The 17,847-nt window shown below is 38.5% G+C and overlaps 1 protein-coding gene across 1 annotated transcript in view; it reads right to left on the bottom strand.

Moving 5' to 3' along the window:
* LOC106700121 overlaps window positions 1-17,847 on the bottom strand; it is a 32,597-nt gene that overhangs the window by 12,801 nt on the left and 1,949 nt on the right. Inside the window, exons 4-19 of the mRNA XM_023330008.1 lie at window positions 16,920-16,986; window positions 16,012-16,216; window positions 14,123-15,896; window positions 13,872-14,045; window positions 12,684-12,857; window positions 12,325-12,498; window positions 10,758-10,931; window positions 10,222-10,268; window positions 9,596-10,113; window positions 6,029-6,126; window positions 5,842-5,952; window positions 4,819-4,920; window positions 3,728-3,806; window positions 3,404-3,614; window positions 802-2,590; window positions 521-694 (exon numbers count right to left, since the gene is read on the bottom strand). Coding sequence (XP_023185776.1) covers window positions 521-694; window positions 802-2,590; window positions 3,404-3,614; window positions 3,728-3,806; window positions 4,819-4,920; window positions 5,842-5,952; window positions 6,029-6,126; window positions 9,596-10,113; window positions 10,222-10,268; window positions 10,758-10,931; window positions 12,325-12,498; window positions 12,684-12,857; window positions 13,872-14,045; window positions 14,123-15,896; window positions 16,012-16,216; window positions 16,920-16,986 — 5,871 coding nt within the window. The remainder of the gene's footprint in view (window positions 1-520; window positions 695-801; window positions 2,591-3,403; window positions 3,615-3,727; window positions 3,807-4,818; window positions 4,921-5,841; window positions 5,953-6,028; window positions 6,127-9,595; window positions 10,114-10,221; window positions 10,269-10,757; window positions 10,932-12,324; window positions 12,499-12,683; window positions 12,858-13,871; window positions 14,046-14,122; window positions 15,897-16,011; window positions 16,217-16,919; window positions 16,987-17,847) is intronic.

The following is a 17,847-nucleotide window of genomic DNA, read 5'->3' as shown; positions in this document are numbered from 1 at the left end:
TAAACCAGATGCAAAATGTTGCTTATGCAACTACATAAGGCACAGTCCTCCTGCCCACTTGGTACCAATAGAGTACTCCAGGAGTCTCCTGAGCTTCTCCAGATTATTTAGCTGTTGCCACAATTGGCAACAATGAATTTTGGGGCAAACTGCATGAAAGCCATATCTGCATTTTGGATCTTGAACATGTGCTGTTTGAATTTTCTGTCACTTTTATATTATATTTCCTATTATGAAAAAAACATCTCAAACAAATATATATAGAAAAACAAAATACCACTAAGATTTAGAGAAGAACCATTCTTCCAGATCATACCTACACAAAACCCCACATGGTCAGTGAAGTCCTCCACAGCACAAAGGAATTCCCAATTTTTAAATGTAAATGACCTTATTCAATAATAACCTGCAGCTAAATTGTATGTGTTCCCTTTCATGTGCTATTAGATATGATTTCCTCAAATCATTGAGATTAACACAAATACATAAAGAAAAAAATTACTGGTTCAAGGAAGGTTACCTTAGAGTCGTTAGAGTGCAGTGTACACTTCCGAGTCCTCCACATAGAAGTGTTACTCCCTTATCCGTCAGGTCATTGTTACTCAAGTCCAACTCTCTCAAATGAGAAGACTGCGAACTTAGAACTGTGGAAAGGGTTGTACATGTGCTTGGCGAAAGGTTACAGACACTTAATCTGAGAAAACACAGCAGGAGAAGTAACTGTCAACACCTGACCTTCTCCACCAAATGCAACTCAGCAGTCTATTGTTACTGAATAAATACAAAGTGTGTCATACTCACAGGGCTTTGTTGGACACATCAAGAACTGGTAGCAACCTTGCAAAGTCATCATCTGAATTGATGAATTTCTTTAAGTCAAACAGATTCAGATCTTTTTCTGACGACAGTAAGATGAAGACCAGAGCTGACCACTGGGCAGAAGACAGCTTATCTGTGGAGAGACGTCCTGAACTCAGAGACTCTTGGACTTCTTCAACAAGGGCAAGGTCATTCATTTCACTTAGGCAGTCAAAAAGATTGATGATTTTGTCAGCAGCCAACTTTTCACTCATCTTCCTCTTTATGTATTGGACTGCTTCGTCAGTGGTTTCTGTGCTGGGTTCTTCTCGTGTCAACAGGTCCTTCAAGAGAGTCTGATTAGTCTGGAGAGAAAGACCCAGAAAGAAGCGGAGGAACAAGTCCAGGTGGCCATTGGGACTTTGTAAGGCCATGTCTACTGCGCTCTGGAAGAACCGATGTTTTTCATGTTTTGCTCTTTTAGATTTTTGGGGAAATGTCAGATTTTCTTCAAGCAGATTGACTCCAGAGTTGATGAAGGTCAGATGAACATGAAGAGCAGCCAGAAACTCCTGAACACTCAGATGGACGAAGCAGAACACCTTGTCCTGGTACAGCCCTCTCTCCTCCCTAAAGATCTGTGTGAACACTCCTGAGTACACTGAGGCTGCTCTGATATCGATGCCACACTCTGTCAGGTCTGATTCATAGAAGATCACATTTCTTTTTTGCAGCTGATCAAAAGCCAGTTTTCCCAGAGACTCAATCATCTTCTTGTTGTCTGGACTCCAGGGTGGATCTGTTTCAGATCCTCCATCATACTTGACCTTTTTCACTTTGGTCTGAACCACCAGGAATTGGATGTACATCTCTGTCAGAGTCTTCGGCAGTTTTCCTCCTTCTGTGGTCTTCATCACATCCTCCAGAACTGTAGCAGAGATCCAGCAGAAAACTGGGATGCGGCACATGATGTGGAGAGTTCGCGATGTCTTGATGTGGGAGATGATACTGTTGGCCTGCTCCGCATCTTTGAATCGTTTCTTGAAGTACTCCTCCTTCTGTGAGTTGGTGAACCCTCTAATCTCAGTCACCATGTCAACACACTCAGCAGGGATCTGATTGGCTGCTGCAGGTCGTGTGGTTATCCAGAGGAGAGCAGAGGGAAACAGTTTCCTCCTGATGAGGTTTGTCAGCAGAACATCCACTGAGCTGGACTCTGTAACATCAGTCAGGATCGGATTGTTGTTGAAGTCCAGACCAAGTCGACTCTCATCCAGACCATCAAAGATGAACAGAACCTGGAACTGTTCAAAGCTAAAGATTCCTTTGGTTTCAGTAAAGAAGTGATGAATCAGTTCCACCAGGCTGAACTTTTTCTCTTTCAGCACATTCAGTTCTCTGAAGGTGAATGGAAATATGAACTGGATGTTCTGGTTGGTTTTGTCTTCAGCCCAGTCCAGAGTGAATTTCTGTGTTAAGACAGTTTTCCCAATGCCAGCAACTCCCATGGTCATCACTGTTCTGATTGGCCAATCTCTACCCGGTGGGGCCTTAAAGATGTCTTCTTGTTTTATTGCTGTTTCTGGTCTGTGTGGTTTCCTGGATGCTGTTTCAATCTGCCTGACCTCATGTTCCTGGTTGACCTCTGCAGTCCCTCCCTCTGTGATGTAGAGCTCAGTGTAAATCTGACTCAAATGCATTGATTTTCCAGCTTTAGGAACCCCTTCAAAAATCTGCTGAAATGTGTTCTTCATGTTTGCCTTAAGATTACTTTGGCAGGTGACAGGAGAACCTAAAATAATAAAAAAAGGAGAAGTTAAAATCACTTTTCCCGTGCTTGTAATAATATCACACAACACACTTCACTAAAACCATCAAGTCAACTCTTTGGTACAAGGCAAGTCTATTCGTGTTGGGTTTCAGGATTCATCTAGCTCTGTGTATTTAGATTGTTTACTTGTTTTTCCTCACAACTGCACCTAATTTCTAATCAACCAGCTACTCATTGTCTTCAATCAACTCTGTTGCATAAATCTCTCTCAGTCAGTCAGCTCTTGGTCAGAGTTGGTCAGAGATAAAACCATTAAAATCACAATGTTTTCCAGTTCATCCTTGGCCAGTTTGCAACACAACCAGTCTGATGGTAGACCAGCACTATATAGTAGTGGAACTGAATTGTATGAAAGAAGTATTTTTAATTTTAAATGTCCTTAATGAGGAAAGGAGAAATAAGAGTATTAACCAAAGCAACATTGACATCAAGCTGCTCAAAAGCTTTTGGAGTGGTTACAATATTGTTAAATAGCTGAAACTGGAAATATGGTCAAGTTTTAATTAATTTAATGGAGATAAAAAAATAGATATACGTCACCAAGTCTGTCAACTTTACAATTACATACAATCGTCTGTCCATAGCAACAGTGTTGAAAATCATTCAGATGTTTAAACCTAATAAATATTTACTGTTCATAAAAAGAAACCCAGCTAAAAAGATCAACATCACTGAACATTTTGAAGGAGCTAAAGTTAAAGCTGTATTGTTAGAAGATAAATTATGATGTGTGTGTGGATAGAAATGACTATTCAGAGTGAAATGATCACTTACTGTTGTGCAGGCGTGCAGCCAGACCCTCCTGGTTCGACCTCCTCAGGAAGTTCACAGTGATGTTAAGTAAGTGCTCTCTGTTCTTCCTCCTGTGCTCCTCATCCTCACCCTCCGTCTGACTCTCTAAATACTCTGAACCAAATGGACTCAGATATGTTTTAAACGTATTTAACTCTTCCTTCATAAAAGTGAACATGTTTTGTTCCACCTCCTGAAAAACAACACGAGATGAAGGACATCAGACTGGATCAGAACATCTGGTCCATGTTGGACAGACTGAAGGTTCTCTGGTCTACAAAGACTGAGCAGAACCGATGTACAGACCATAAATACGGAGTCCAGCTCAGTTTGAAGCTGCTGGGCAGACGGACCACTGGGAACCTCTGAGCTCTGCTGGTCCACTCTGTGGAGGAACCAGGAACAATTAGCAGATATTGCTTTTTCTAAAATGATACAAACTCTGATTAATTATTTACTTTACTTTCTGTATGGAAGAATATTTACTGAATGTTCATCTTTGTAGTGTTCAGCTCTGGTTAAGGTGTCCTAGTTAAAGCCTCCCTCTCCTCCCTATATCTGTCCAGCTGCAGCTGACTCCTTATACTTGGTAGCTCCCACTAAAACTGTCTTTAACTCACATAACTGAATAATCTCATCTCTATATTTTACTTGATGCTTCAAATTTCCAACTTTTCCAGGCTTAGTCAATTTTTTCTTTTTTACAACATTTTTAAATTTGAGCAGAAAACATAGTTGAGGGTCTTATTATCTACACAATCAACATATTAAAAACAAAATGCTAAAGATGAGTTTTCTGTTTTATTTGGACAAACTTAGATCAGTAATATTTTTTTTTAAAATGGAATAGAAGAACCAGAATAAACTTTGACAAATGATCTAAAGCTGGGAAATATCCTGCATGATCTACTGTACTTATCCAGTTTCCCCTTTTTTAGTCCCAAGGTTGTGAAAAAACTCCCACCAAATGTTTGACATTAAGCGCTGAAAATAGAGGTGAGTGACACTGAACTATTTTTAAATAAATCCATTACTTCAAATTTATCTCATTTTCACTGCATTAAAACATTTCAATTAAAAATATGAAGCAAATAAAGAACATTTCAGAACATTTTGATCAGGTTCAGAAACTTTACTGTTAGAATGTAAAACCAAAGCTACATTTATCACAGAATGCTGAAATATCCCCAACTGCTGTGAGGAAACGCTGCGGTTAATAAAAAACTAGAACTTTCCATAAAAGTGTAACTGAGCATGGCTTTTATGGTAAACGTTATTCTAAAACTGTAAAACTTTTGTGGTAAAAATGAAATAGGTGAAACTTCGAGATGTCCTTTATGATTTGATATCTACCTGAATTAAAATAAAACAACCTTAGATGATTAGAGACAACTCACATGAGCGGATCCTTTGATGAGTCACTGCGTAGGGAGGCTGAGCTGGATCCAGAGTCTGGTTCTGATCCAGAGTCTGGTTCTGGTTCTGGTTCTGGTTGCTCCCTGTGAAAACATGAGGTTTGATGATGTGAGGACAGCAGGAGATGTTTGCCAGATGAGTCAGTAAGATTTAAGCAGCAACACTGATTCATCTTTGCTTCACAGAAATGTTTCAACTTTGACTAGGCCACTTCATAGCCTTCATTTTGTTTGTCTTTCTAAGCCAATCACATGGTGGACCAGGTGATAAACTTTGGATTGATGTTCTCCATCAGGTCACCTTCAGGATTTACTGCTGGAGAGACTCATGGTTCCTCCAGCTGCTAAAGCTGTTTAGCATTCCAGACCATCACACAGTGACCATCACCATGCTGATGGTCACTGTGTGGAATTATGTTCTTGTTCTATATATTATTGCTGAGATTTTTCCCCACAGAATGCACATAGCATTGTATGAGTTGGTGATACAATGACAAATGCAAAAAAAGCTAACAAGGGTTTATTAGCGTAGCATCAACCACCCCAAGTCACAAAACGCAATGAAAATATCTGTGCTGCTCAAACTTGCCTGACAGAAAAAACCCATGACAATAAAAGATAAACACAGAATATATGAGATTATATAGTTCTGTCATGACAGAATTTAAGACCTGTGTTTAAGACCAAATAATGTTTTAATGAATTTAGGACATTTTAAGGCCTTAATTTTAGATAGGGGTGGGCATTTATTGTATCGTTTATCATTTATGTGATAAACTTCTTAATATGATTATTCTGGTTTATGATGTTTAAAACTCCCAACACTGTCCATATCGTTAGTTTGCTTTATTCTCCTCTTTTTGTTCAATGAAAGTATCAATAAAACTGAATTAATAAAAAAATATGATTAAATGAAGTTATTGTGTGCAGTTTAATAAAGAGCTTTACTTTAATTGCTTTAAACTTTATCACATTTAACTGTTGTAACATCTAGAGATAGCTCACCTCTTTCTAGAAGGCTGGCTTTGTTTAAAATCAATGAGCCGACCTTTTGACTTGTCACTGCACAGGGACCCACGTCTTTGTCCTGATCCAGTCTCTGGTTCTGGTTGTTTCCTGGGAATAAAAATGGTTTGTGATGAGAGTGCGGAGCTCTGACATGGAGAGGACTCGGTAGAGACGGTGATCTCACCTCTGGTCCTCATGTCCCCCACTGAGAGGCATCTTAGAGGGACGGACTGCGTCCTCTCCATCCTCACACTGATCCATCCTGCTCAGCTCACACACCGTCTACCTTCATCTGAAACATCAACACACACACACTGATCAAACCTGACACCTACACATAAACAAAATTAAATTAAAGTTAATATTCAGATTCACTGGCAGTAATTTTCTATATATGCTACATCTGATGTCAGGTGAAAAATATCTGCAAATATCTTTGAATTAAGACAAAACTAATTTACAAGTAACTTTTCAGCAAGAAATATGAGCTTGTTTTAAATCGATAATTCCTTAATATTCTTAAAAATGTAATTATTCTGGCAGATTATTTCATTCATAACATGGGAGCTGTAATCTACCAATGCAGTAAGTACTTTTTAATCAATATTAAGCTCATATTTATTACTTAAAGGTAAGTAACATCTTACTTACCTTTAAGTAAGATATTTTCACTAGAAACTAAACAAAAATACCTGATTAGATTTTGTGTTTTTGCAGTGAGAACATATTCTCAAAGTTCAATGAAACTTAAATTTTAAAGAACATTTAACACTGGAACTGGAAAACATTTTAAATATCCCAAATAAATGAAACATCAAAAACAAACACATACAATTATTTATGAAGTCTCTGTAAACAAAATTATCCTTAAAAAGGCTCGTTGAGACTAAAACACAAGTCTGGTGACTTTTATCATCCTGTTTTTGTTTTAGCAGAAAGAGAAAGAAAAGAGAAAAATGAGAACTGATCATGAAACTGGAAATAGTTTGTTTTCATTTATAATTTGATTAACTGATTTATTGCAACAAGCTTATCTCTTTGTTGTTTAATCATTAAAGGAGAAATTGATTTACAAACTCTTCCCTGACTGAAGAATGGTTCAGATACCCTCAAGTTACCCCACAGCATATCAGTGGACTTTGACTAGGCCCAGTTTTATGACTCAGCCACCCCTCTGTGGATTTCCTGGTGCATTTTGGGTCATCATCATGTTGGATTCAGCTTCAGTTTAGTCCCAGATGGTTCCAGATTTTCCTGATGCATGGTAGGAATCTATCATTCTGAGCTGAACAGGGTCTGCTGCACCTCCATGCTGCCGTTAGCATGGGGTTCTGTTCCCACAGAGCTGGATTTGGGTTATAATAAACATTATTCCAGATGATTCAGTTTTAGGCCCATATTTCCAGAACTTCTGCTCGTTTTCTGCGTTCTCTCTAGGAAACTTCAGCCGGACTTTTATGTTGTTATTAGAGACCAAAGGTCGCTGCTTGCTCATGTTTCACCGGAGTTAAACTTGTTCAGCCTCTTTCTGAGTGGGCAGACATGAACCGTCATATCAGCAGGAAGCAATTATCCAATCAGCATCGATTCAAAGAAAAAAACCAATCAGAACCAACAGAGCTGCAGCACCTTGCTGCCACCAGGGGGCGCCTCATACATTGATCTGACACACCTGTGAGATTTTAGCCATTTTAAGGTGGAATAAATGTGAAATTGAATTATTTCAGTCATTCTCTTTTTCCTGTTGTATTGACAAAACATTTTGTTTTTACTTTTGTGCTTATTTTGTGTAACGTTAAGGTTATTCTTAAATACCAACATTTCCAAACAGAAATAAAAACACTGTACAGCACTTTGGTGCACTTGACAGTTGTTTTTAATTTGCCTCATAAATAAATTGATGTTGACAAAAATGCTTTATGTTGTCCATATTTTCTCACATAATTTAAATATCTCCAGATAAAGATTGGGCCTCACAGCAGCAGATACTCTAATTTACTGAATATGATCCTCAAGTTCATATATTATTGACTTTTTCTGCCAGATTGTTTCTAAAATGTTCCAGAAAAAGTCACAGTCATAACAATATTGTATAAACGCTACAGTTTATTAAACAACATGGAGTCACTCTGAAGAATAAAGTTGAGCTGAAGCACCTTATTGATTAGCTTATCTGACGCACTCTAAAGGTGTTTTTTTCCTTTTTTCATTATAAAATCACTATTTAGTCCATTTAGAGAATTAACGTATCCGGTCTTTTCAGTGACGTATGACGTTCTTCCTGTTTGCAGATTGACGCAGCTGCGCCTTTTTCTACGTGTTTATTAGAGTTTATACTTTGTTTCACAATCATAAAAAAAATCTCCAACAGCTTCTGACCTTCATCTGTCCTTAATAACTTGTAGCGTAAATAAAGAGCCGGAGCGTCAGAGCTGCTCTCCAGCGGCTGTCCGTTAGAACTGTGTCCGGTTTGAGTGCGTCACACTGCGCGGACAGCAGCGGCTCCTCTCCGGCCCTCCGGAGGCTCAACAGGAGTTACAGCAAAATCTGCAGCACCTGTTTGGAGAAGCTCCATGTCTCTCTTGTCATCTGCTGACCGGCATCTAATTCCGGCGTTGCTCCTCTAACTCTGCTCAACCATCATGGCGGACAGCAGCAACAGTCTCTTCTTATTACTGCGCTCAAAGTTTCCGCTACAGTTAAAAATGTCTGCAGAGATCAGCTGTTTCTGCGCGAGCTGGACTCTTCACAGCTGATTTTAACAAATAAAGCATTAAAAACTGGTTACGTTACCTTCAGATGGAGGCTTGCAGGTAGAAAATCAGCTGCGCCACAACGAAGGTATAAGTGAAAGTAAAACTGCAGGAACATGCGGAGTAGAGTAACCGTAGTAAAGGGGCGGTGTTATGCCGACAATTGCAGGCCCTGTCGCGGGAGCGCGCATCGCTCTAAACTCTCGCATATTGATGAGAAAACGGACTGAAATCTGACCGAAGAGGAAATTTTTGAAGATATTCGTAACATTATCACGTTTCTTAATCATGTAAGCCATAAAACGGTGGGTTTTATTTCGCAGATTAATTGAAATAAATACGGTTTTGTTTGTGCCACGATCATAAAGATAATAATAAATGTGAATAAATAGATACATAAATAAACCAACAAAATGAATGTTTAACGGTTAAAGGGTCAATCAGCCGCCCTCCTCCACATTATTCAAATCAAACTAAATTGGTGTCAAATGTTTGTGTTACTTTCTTCCACAATAACATTTCTTTTATTTGTGCTGTTATTATTTTTTAGATAATACAAAAAAATTTGCAAAAGTCATCAGAGGTCAAAAGATGACCTCTGATTTATGACCTCATTACTTTAAAAAACATTTTGATGTTTGAGACAGAATCTAAACATTTAGTAAAGTAGAAATATTTTTGTACTTCAACATTAACTGTCTACAAAGAGACAAAGGAATTTTAAACTTTGAAATTTGGAGAGTTACTTGAAATATTTTGCAATGTTTTGAGAAAAGATTGTAGCAGAACATTAAAAATTATGATACATAGCACAGATTCTACAGACACACTTACATCCATTCTTTTAAAGTTCAGAAACAGTTTATAAATTATGAAAATGAACTTGAACATGACTGGACCACAGAGTTGTACCTGTGAAACAACAAATATGGGATTTATCTTCACACTACCAAAAGTTCTTGGTATTTGGTCTAAATGCTTCTCTAGCAAAGAGGGACAGAGGTTCTTACAGACGAGACACTATTGGTGAAAAAGAAGTTCAAACCAACATAAAGAGGTTCTGCAATCACTGCGTTGAATGTGTGGATGTGGCTCAGAGAATCTGAGTCAACGCTGAAAAAGGACAGAGTTCCAGCCGGACAGTCCAAGTACATCGCTACTTTTGGAGAAACAGGCTGGTCAGAGAAAGCTACTAAAGATAGTTTGTTATTATCCTTCCTAATTGAGTAACCAGTATCAGAACATCCCAAACTCCAGCTGAAATCCATCAGTTCCAGTGGAGAGTCTCTGTCCTTTTCTTCCTCTTTCCTTTCTCTGTTTACTGACACGTCAATCTCTCCTGTCCACTCGACTTCCCAGTAACAACGGCCAGTAAGACCATTACTACAGAGCAGCTGGTAAGACTCCTCATATTCAGGAAATATCTTCTCTTCCACACGCGTCACCTTCATGTTGTCTTCAGAAAGTTTCAGGTTTCCAGTCACTGAGTTTCTGTCGACGGTGAGTTGACAGGAATCTGATGGAGATAAACACAATCCAGCTATTGATAATTATTGATCATTTATTGACAGGTTGATGATGATGTGACAGCTTGAATGTCCTGAATCAGATGGAAAACACTTACACTTCCTCAGACCTGGAGTCAACCATCGGACTCCAGCAGGCTCCACCCTGAATGGAGGATTCAGATTTAGACAACTTTGTTCATCACAACAGGCAACCACTCCATTCACCTTTAACATGCATACACTGAGCAACTCATCAATTCATTGAAGAAAAACATAGTCCAAGAACAACAAAAGATAAACACAAACAAAAACAACCAAAAGCTTAAGTGCAACTGGTCACTTCATTTCCTTGATCTTTCTGATTTAGGAACCATATGTTGGATTGTTCATAGCATCAGGACTCACCAGTGCTTCTCAAACAGAGCTTCACTAATTAAAAACTAGGTCTTAAATATTTGCTTTTGGTGTAGAATGGTGCCTGGGTGGCACTTTGGACACCTGTGACATGATTCTACAATCGTCCAGGAATTGTTTTTACAATCTGTCTTCCCATCAGAAGGTAAAAAGGTAAAGTTCTTTTCAAATAACAAAATGTAAAGATCTGTGAGTTTTATCTCCTCTCATTCTGTTAAAACCAGATGTGTCTGCATACCTGAGAGTGTCCAGTCCCCAGTTTGGGTCATCCAGGCCTGTTGACAGCAGCTTAAGTCCTGATTCTCCTGGATGATTGTAACTCAGGTCCAGTTGCTTCAGCGCTGAAGGCTTGGAGCTCAGAGTTAAAGCCAGGGAAGCGCAGCCTTCCTCTGTGACCATGCAGCCTGACAAGCTGCAAATGGATAATAATAAAGCTAAGATAAAGCTAATTTAGCTTTATTTGATCAAATTTGGTATTTGTTGTGTTATTACATACCTGATGCTGATGATTGTACCCTGGCTTAATGTTTTACTGTCTCCCTATTTTGCAGTAACTATATTTACTTTGATTCAGTTTTTATAGTTTTGCTTTTTTGGAGTTTTGTCAAAGAAATAGTAAGGAAAAACAAAAAGGTAAGGTAATTTTATTTATATAATGTGGGGATTTGGTTTTCTTTGTGTCAATTTAGTTCCCGTGTTGTGGCGTCTTCCCCTGGTTTCCCCCAGCTGTCCCCGTTTCCCTTGATTACCTTCCATGTGTATTTAAACCCTCCTGTGTCTCTTGTTCCTCGTCGGATCTTTCTTGTGTCTTATGTCCAACATCCTGCCTTTGTTGTCTTTTGGAGTTACTACCAGTGTCTGCGTTTCTTTGCTCACCTGTTCTGCCTGGATTCTGTGTTTTTCATTAAACCACCATTTTACTCTACAGCCTGGGTCCACCACATCTACTCTCAGAACCTCAGAACCTCAGTATCATGACATATAGCACATTTTCAGCAACAAGGCTGTTAAAACGCAGCTTGTTGAAAGCTGAAAGATAAATAAGTGCTTTTCTATTTATCTTACACTATTTTGAACTCAAAAACATCACAGTCCTCGCGCCTCAGACACTGAGCTTAGCAGGACTTTTGAGGGAAAAATCTTGTTTTTATCATCTTAAAATGAATGAATGAATGAATGAATGAATGAATGAATGAATGAATAAATACACATACCAGAATAGTTAAGGTTTCTTAAGTAGCAATGCTAATCTCTCACATCATTCTTATATTTATATACTCTGCTAACATAGTGAAATATTGGAACCGTTTCTCTGAATATAATCCTACAATGCAAAAAATATATATTTTATGATTTCCTTAACTTAAGGTTATTATCATATTAACTAATGATCAGTAGCATTAATGTCTTTGTGATTTCCAAGTAATTTTAACATGAATATTGTCTTTAACATTCATGCTCGTTAGTTCTTCATAATTAAAAAAAATTAAATGTCTTACAGTTACAGTGTTAAATGTTCACTAGAATTTAAAGTTTATTTATATCTGAGAATGTGTTATTGTGTTATAACCATTATACTACTGGAAAATGGTCTCAAAATAAAAATATAATTTATCACAATAATCATCCAGAAAACTTTATCATCGTGACAGAACCAACAACTTCCCCTTTTGCCTCAGTTGTTTCTTCATAAAAACAGACAACAGCAGCAGGACACAATTTATTTTTACTTTCTGGTTATTGATCCAATCAAGCCTGTAACTCAGACTGAGCTGAAAACACTAAAGAAGTTTTACTGAACTGACCTGAGCGACTCAAGCTTGCAGTTTGGACTCTGCAGTCCCTCACACAGCAGCTGCACTCCAGAGTCCTGGAGGTCATTGTTGCTCATGTCCAGGACTCTCAAAAGTGAAGTTTGAGAAGAGAGGATGAAGCAGATGGCTTGGCAGCTTCTGTCTGACAGGTAGCAGAGACTAAGTCTATAAAGATAAAAATAAAAAATCAGTGAACAATATTGTAATTCTGATGAACACATTCCAAGCCTAAAAAACTATAATTACTAGACTGTGTTTTTCAATTGTTTCTTAATTCAAGTTTTATTTTATTCCCATTAATCTTTTATTCTTTACATTTCCTGTCAAATATTGATGTTACTTTACAGTACCTGAGAGTTTCCAGTTTGCAGTGAGAACTCTGCAGCCCAGCACACAGCTGCTTCACTCCTGAGTCCTGCAGGCTGTTGCTGCTCAGGTCCAGCTCTCTCAGACTACAAGGCCGGGAGCAGAAAAGTGACGACAAGCTCTCACAGCTTTTATCGGACAAGTTGCAGCGACTCAATCTGACGACACAGCAAGAAAGATGACATGTCAGGCCGTGGTGAGTGAATATGTGCCACGGCAAAACCAGGAACAAGTTAACAGAGTAGAAATGGAAAAAATTAAAAAACAAGACATTAGAAGCAAAGTGAAACTTAATGTATAACATCTACGGAAAAAGTCACTAAAACAAAGTGGAACAAAAATTAATATTTTTGAAAATTGTGTAAGCAAAGGTTGGGCTAACCACTTTTGCCCTTCAGTTTTTCTTCAACTTTTTTGTACGATTATAACTGAAAGGTTATAAAACAAGCAAAAAAATTAGCACAGTAGAATTTTTACAAAACTTATTTTAGGGGAAGCAAAGTGCAATAAACGTCCCAAAGTTACTAAAAATGCAAAACAGAAAATTAGCTTGGCTGTGAGAGCATTAGTGGATGTGGCATTAAGAGCAAACAGCAGCTCAGTGAACTCAGGCTATGAGTTGGCAATGTTGTAATGTAGTAGCTAGTTACATTTACTCTTTTTTTTTTAAATCTACTTTTAGAAGTATTTTTATTATGCTGTACGGTTTGCTTTCACTTCAGTAATATTATTATGAAGTATCCCTACTCTTACTAGAGTTGTTTTACCAAAAATTCACCAATCATTGACACCTGCAGTTTTTGTTGAAGTTTAATAAATTTTTTTTAAAAACTTGGAAAAATTTATTTTTCCTGATTTAGTTATTTTTTGTTGCTTATATAAATTATTGCACTTACAGCCTTAAAATCCCAACATTTCCATTGAATTTATATTTTGGTCTGTCTGATGATGTACTCTTTAAATATTAAATGATTGATCATTTGATCAGTTACTCAGTACTTGTAGACTTTTTGCCAAATGCTTTATTACATTTGAGTAATTTATTGGACATCTACATTTTATTTTTACTTGAATAAGAATTTGTTGAAGTAGTACTACTCTTACCTCTTACTGGACTATAATTTTTGGCTACTCTGCACACCTGATAACCCATGAATTAGACGTAAACTAACCTCACAATTTCCAGTTTACAATCAAGATTTTTCACTCCAAGCAGCAGAATATTTAGTCCAGAGTCCTCCAGATTGTTGTTACTTAAATCGAGCTCCATTATGCTACATGTTGGGGCGCTGAGAATGGAGGACAAGGCCTCACATGTTCTCCTAAAGAGCCCACAACCTGCCAGTCTGTATAAATCACAAATGAATGCAATTAATGTACAGGAAATTAGAAATGAGAAACATCTGTATTTGTCTATACTTACAGAGCTGTAATGGAGACCTTGACCACTGGCAGCAGCATCAGAAGAACGTTTTCTGAATCATCATAATTCTTGAGTTCAAAGACATCCAGATTACTTTCTGAAGACAGAATGATGGAGACCAGATCTGACCACTCAGCAGGAGACAGGTCCTGCGTTCTGAGGCGTCCTGAAGTCAGGTACTGCTGGATCTCCTCCACTACTGAATTATACTTAATTTCATTCAGACAGTGGAACAGACACAACATTTTCTCAAAGCATAGAGATTTTTCAGTGTATTTCTTTATGCACTGGACTGTGTGCTGATTCCTCTGTGAGTTATTTGTGGTCCATTTAAGCAGGCCTTTAAGGAGAGATTGGTTGGTCTGGAGAGAAAGACCCAGAAGGAAGCGGAGGAAGAGATCCAAGTGTCCATTCAGACTGTCTAAGGCCTTCTCCACAGCACTCTGGTAAAGAACATTTAGATCAGGCTCTTCCACAAAGGTGTTCTTGTCCATCAAGTTCTCACAACGTTCAGTAAAGGTCAGATGAACATGAAGAGCAGCCAGAAACTCCTGAACACTCAGATGGACGAAGCAGAACACCTTGTCCTGGTACAGCCCTCTCTCCTCCCTAAAGATCTGTGTGAACACTCCTGAGTACACTGAGGCTGCTCTGATATCGATGCCACACTCTGTCAGGTCTGATTCATAGAAGATCAGGTTTCCTTTCTGCAGCTGATCAAAAGCCAGTTTTCCCAGAGACTCAATCATCTTCCTGCTCTCTGGACTCCAGTGTGGATCTGTTTCAGATCCTCCATCATACTTGACCTTCATCACTTTGGTCTGAACCACCAGGAAGTGGATGTACATCTCTGTCAGGGTCTTTGGCAGGCCTCTACTCTTGCTGGTTTTCTCTATATCCTCCAAAACTGTAGCAGTGATCCAGCAGAAGATTGGGATATAACACAGGATATGGAGGGTTGGTGATGCCTTGATGTGGGAGATGATCTTGTTGGCCAGTTCCTCATCACTGAATCTCTTTCTGAAATACTCCTCCTTCTGTGGGTCATTGAAACCTCCGATATCTATGACCATGTCAATATATCCAGGTGGGATCTGATTGGCTGCTGCAGGTCGTGTGGTTATCCAGAGGAGAGCAGAGTGAAGCAGATTACCCCTGATGAGGTTTGTCACCAGAACATCCAGTGAGGTTGACTTTTCAGGGTCAGTTAATATTTTAGTGTTGTTGAAGTCCAGACCAAGTCGACTCTCATCCAGACCATCAAAGATGAACAGAACCTGGAACTGTTCAAAGCTAAAGATTCCTTTGGTTTCAGTAAAGAATCGATGAATCAGTTCCACCAAGCTGAACTTTTTATCTCTCAGCACATTCAGTTCTCTGAAGGTGAATGGAAATATGAACTGGATGTTCTGGTTGGTTTTGTCTTCAGCCCAGTCCAGAGTGAACTTCTGTGTTAAGACAGTTTTCCCAATGCCAGCCACTCCCTTAGTCATCACTGTTCTGATTGGTTGATCTCTTCCAGGTTGGACTTTAAAGATGTCTTCTTGTCTGATCGTTGTTTCTGGTCTGTGTTGTTTCCTGGATGCTGTTTCAATCTGTCTGACCTCATGTTCCTGGTTGACCTCTCCAGTTCCTCCCTCTGTGATGTAGAGCTCAGTGTAGATCTGGTTCAGCAGAGCTGGACTTCCTGCTTTAGTGATTCCCTCAAACACACACTGGAACTTCTTCTTCAGGGAGTATTTGAAATGGTGCTGATGAACTCCACCATACATTTCTAAAATTAATAGTAATATATTGATTCAACATAACAAACCCCTTCATATGACAGATTTACACAGATTTGAATGTATGATTTTCAGTTATTTATGTTTTTAGAAAACAAATCTTACTGTTCTGAAACTGATCAGCCAGCTCCTCCTGCTTCATATTTCTCAGAAATTGATGGGTAATCTTCAGAAAAGCTTCTCTGCTGATCTTCTCTTCATCTTCAACATCCATCGAACACGTTAAGCATTCAGGATCATTTGAACATAAAACCTGGTGGATCTTCTTCAGCTCGTTTTGCACAAAAGAGACAATCTTGATTTCCAGCAGCTAAATAAGAAAGAATTTAGAAAATTAAACAAAATATTTTATGTCCGTGTATGAGATGCAGACTGACAATGAACTAATATCCCAAGTTCTCTGTAGGAGAGAACAGAATCTGTTGTGAACACAGGTAAAAATTTCTGGTTAATCTGTGTAAGGTAAAGCTGAGATCCACACTGGTTTTTACTGGAAAACTAAACATTAACACAAATTTCTTTTAAGAATAAGAATATGTTAAGGTAGCCTCTGTTAACTTTCTCAAGTCCTAAAGAACCAGTTTCTTTAAAAAAGCACTAAAGACAGGATGTCTTCCTGTCATCGCTCATATTCAAAGCACCCAAAAACACCTGACCTTCAACTCAGAAACAGACTTTGTGGAACTGCTTTTAATCACAAATTGCACAAACACCACAAACAGGATTGGTGACAAGACCTATTCCTACAGAACCCAGATCTTCCTTCATGTCCTGATGCAGACACAAGGGTCTAGAAACGCTTTTCCTTCCCGGACACCATTAGCAAATGTCTCAAGGGGACGTGTACTTTAACCATTTCCAGAACCCAAAAATATGTGGAATGGCTAATCAAGTCTTCAAAATTCTCAAGAAGTCCAAGAAGGTGAAAATGGACTGTTTCAGAACAAGGAGGCTGAAAAGAATGATGCCCCAGTAAAGCTATGACACTCCAACATTGTTGAAAATGTTCAAACCTTAAATATGGAGTCCAGCTGTGGGAATGCTGCATCTTCAGGAACCCCCGAGATCCTCTGGACATTTCTGTGACAGAATCAGGGAAACTTACTGCAAATGATAAAAACATGATGCACCGAGAAAGTAAATGGCCCTAAAATGGAAGGCTTGCTTCAAATAAAAAGGTAATCTAGTGATTTTTTATCCTTCTGAGAATAGCATGCCACCTTAGAAGTTGTTTTCATCACGTTCATCTTTGAACTTTTTTTAAAAATTCTTTGATCTAATTCTGAAAATTAAAAAGCAAAACTGTGAATTCAGGAATCCTGCACTAAATCTAATTCTTTTCATCTTTTCTTCTCTGTTCCTACGTCCATTTTATTCTGCTTCTCCAAAAACTGGGTCATGGGGACAACATGTCCTGGAAGGACTCAACTATCAATCTATTATCAAAGAACTCCAATAAAAACCCCATCCAGACAGTTTTTAGCAATTAAAATAATGTTTTTTGATGTCTGGAAAACGAGCCAGTTTAAAAACGTCACAAATCAGCTGGCACTGCCTGTTACCTAGCAAACCCAGCAGAGTTCCACCCATTTCCTAGCAACCATAGTGGAGTTATGCCAGTTTCATAGCAACCCTAGTGAAGTTCCAGCATGTTTGGTCAGCTGGTTTTCCCGCTGTATGCGCTGTATAATGGCTGCTGGAAAAGACAAGTGTTTTGTTGTTGACGTACCATCCAGAAACCACTAGATGCATTCTTATTGGCTGTGTAGGAGGCTCTTGTTCTACTTTTCAAAGATGTACAGTTGTATAATTGTGGATGTGTTTGTAGTCATTTTCACATTGTAAACATTGAGTTGGGGCATTATTTGGATTTAGAGTGGCAGAACCCTAAAACAGCTCATCTTGAATGTAAAATAGGCAGAAATGAGCAGAAAAAATCTG

This window comes from Xiphophorus maculatus, chromosome 24 (genome assembly GCF_002775205.1).
Source record: "Xiphophorus maculatus strain JP 163 A chromosome 24, X_maculatus-5.0-male, whole genome shotgun sequence".
NCBI lineage: Eukaryota > Metazoa > Chordata > Actinopteri > Cyprinodontiformes > Poeciliidae > Xiphophorus > Xiphophorus maculatus.
Note: the sequence above shows the minus strand (reverse complement) of the source record. Positions and strands in the feature narration are given on the sequence as shown.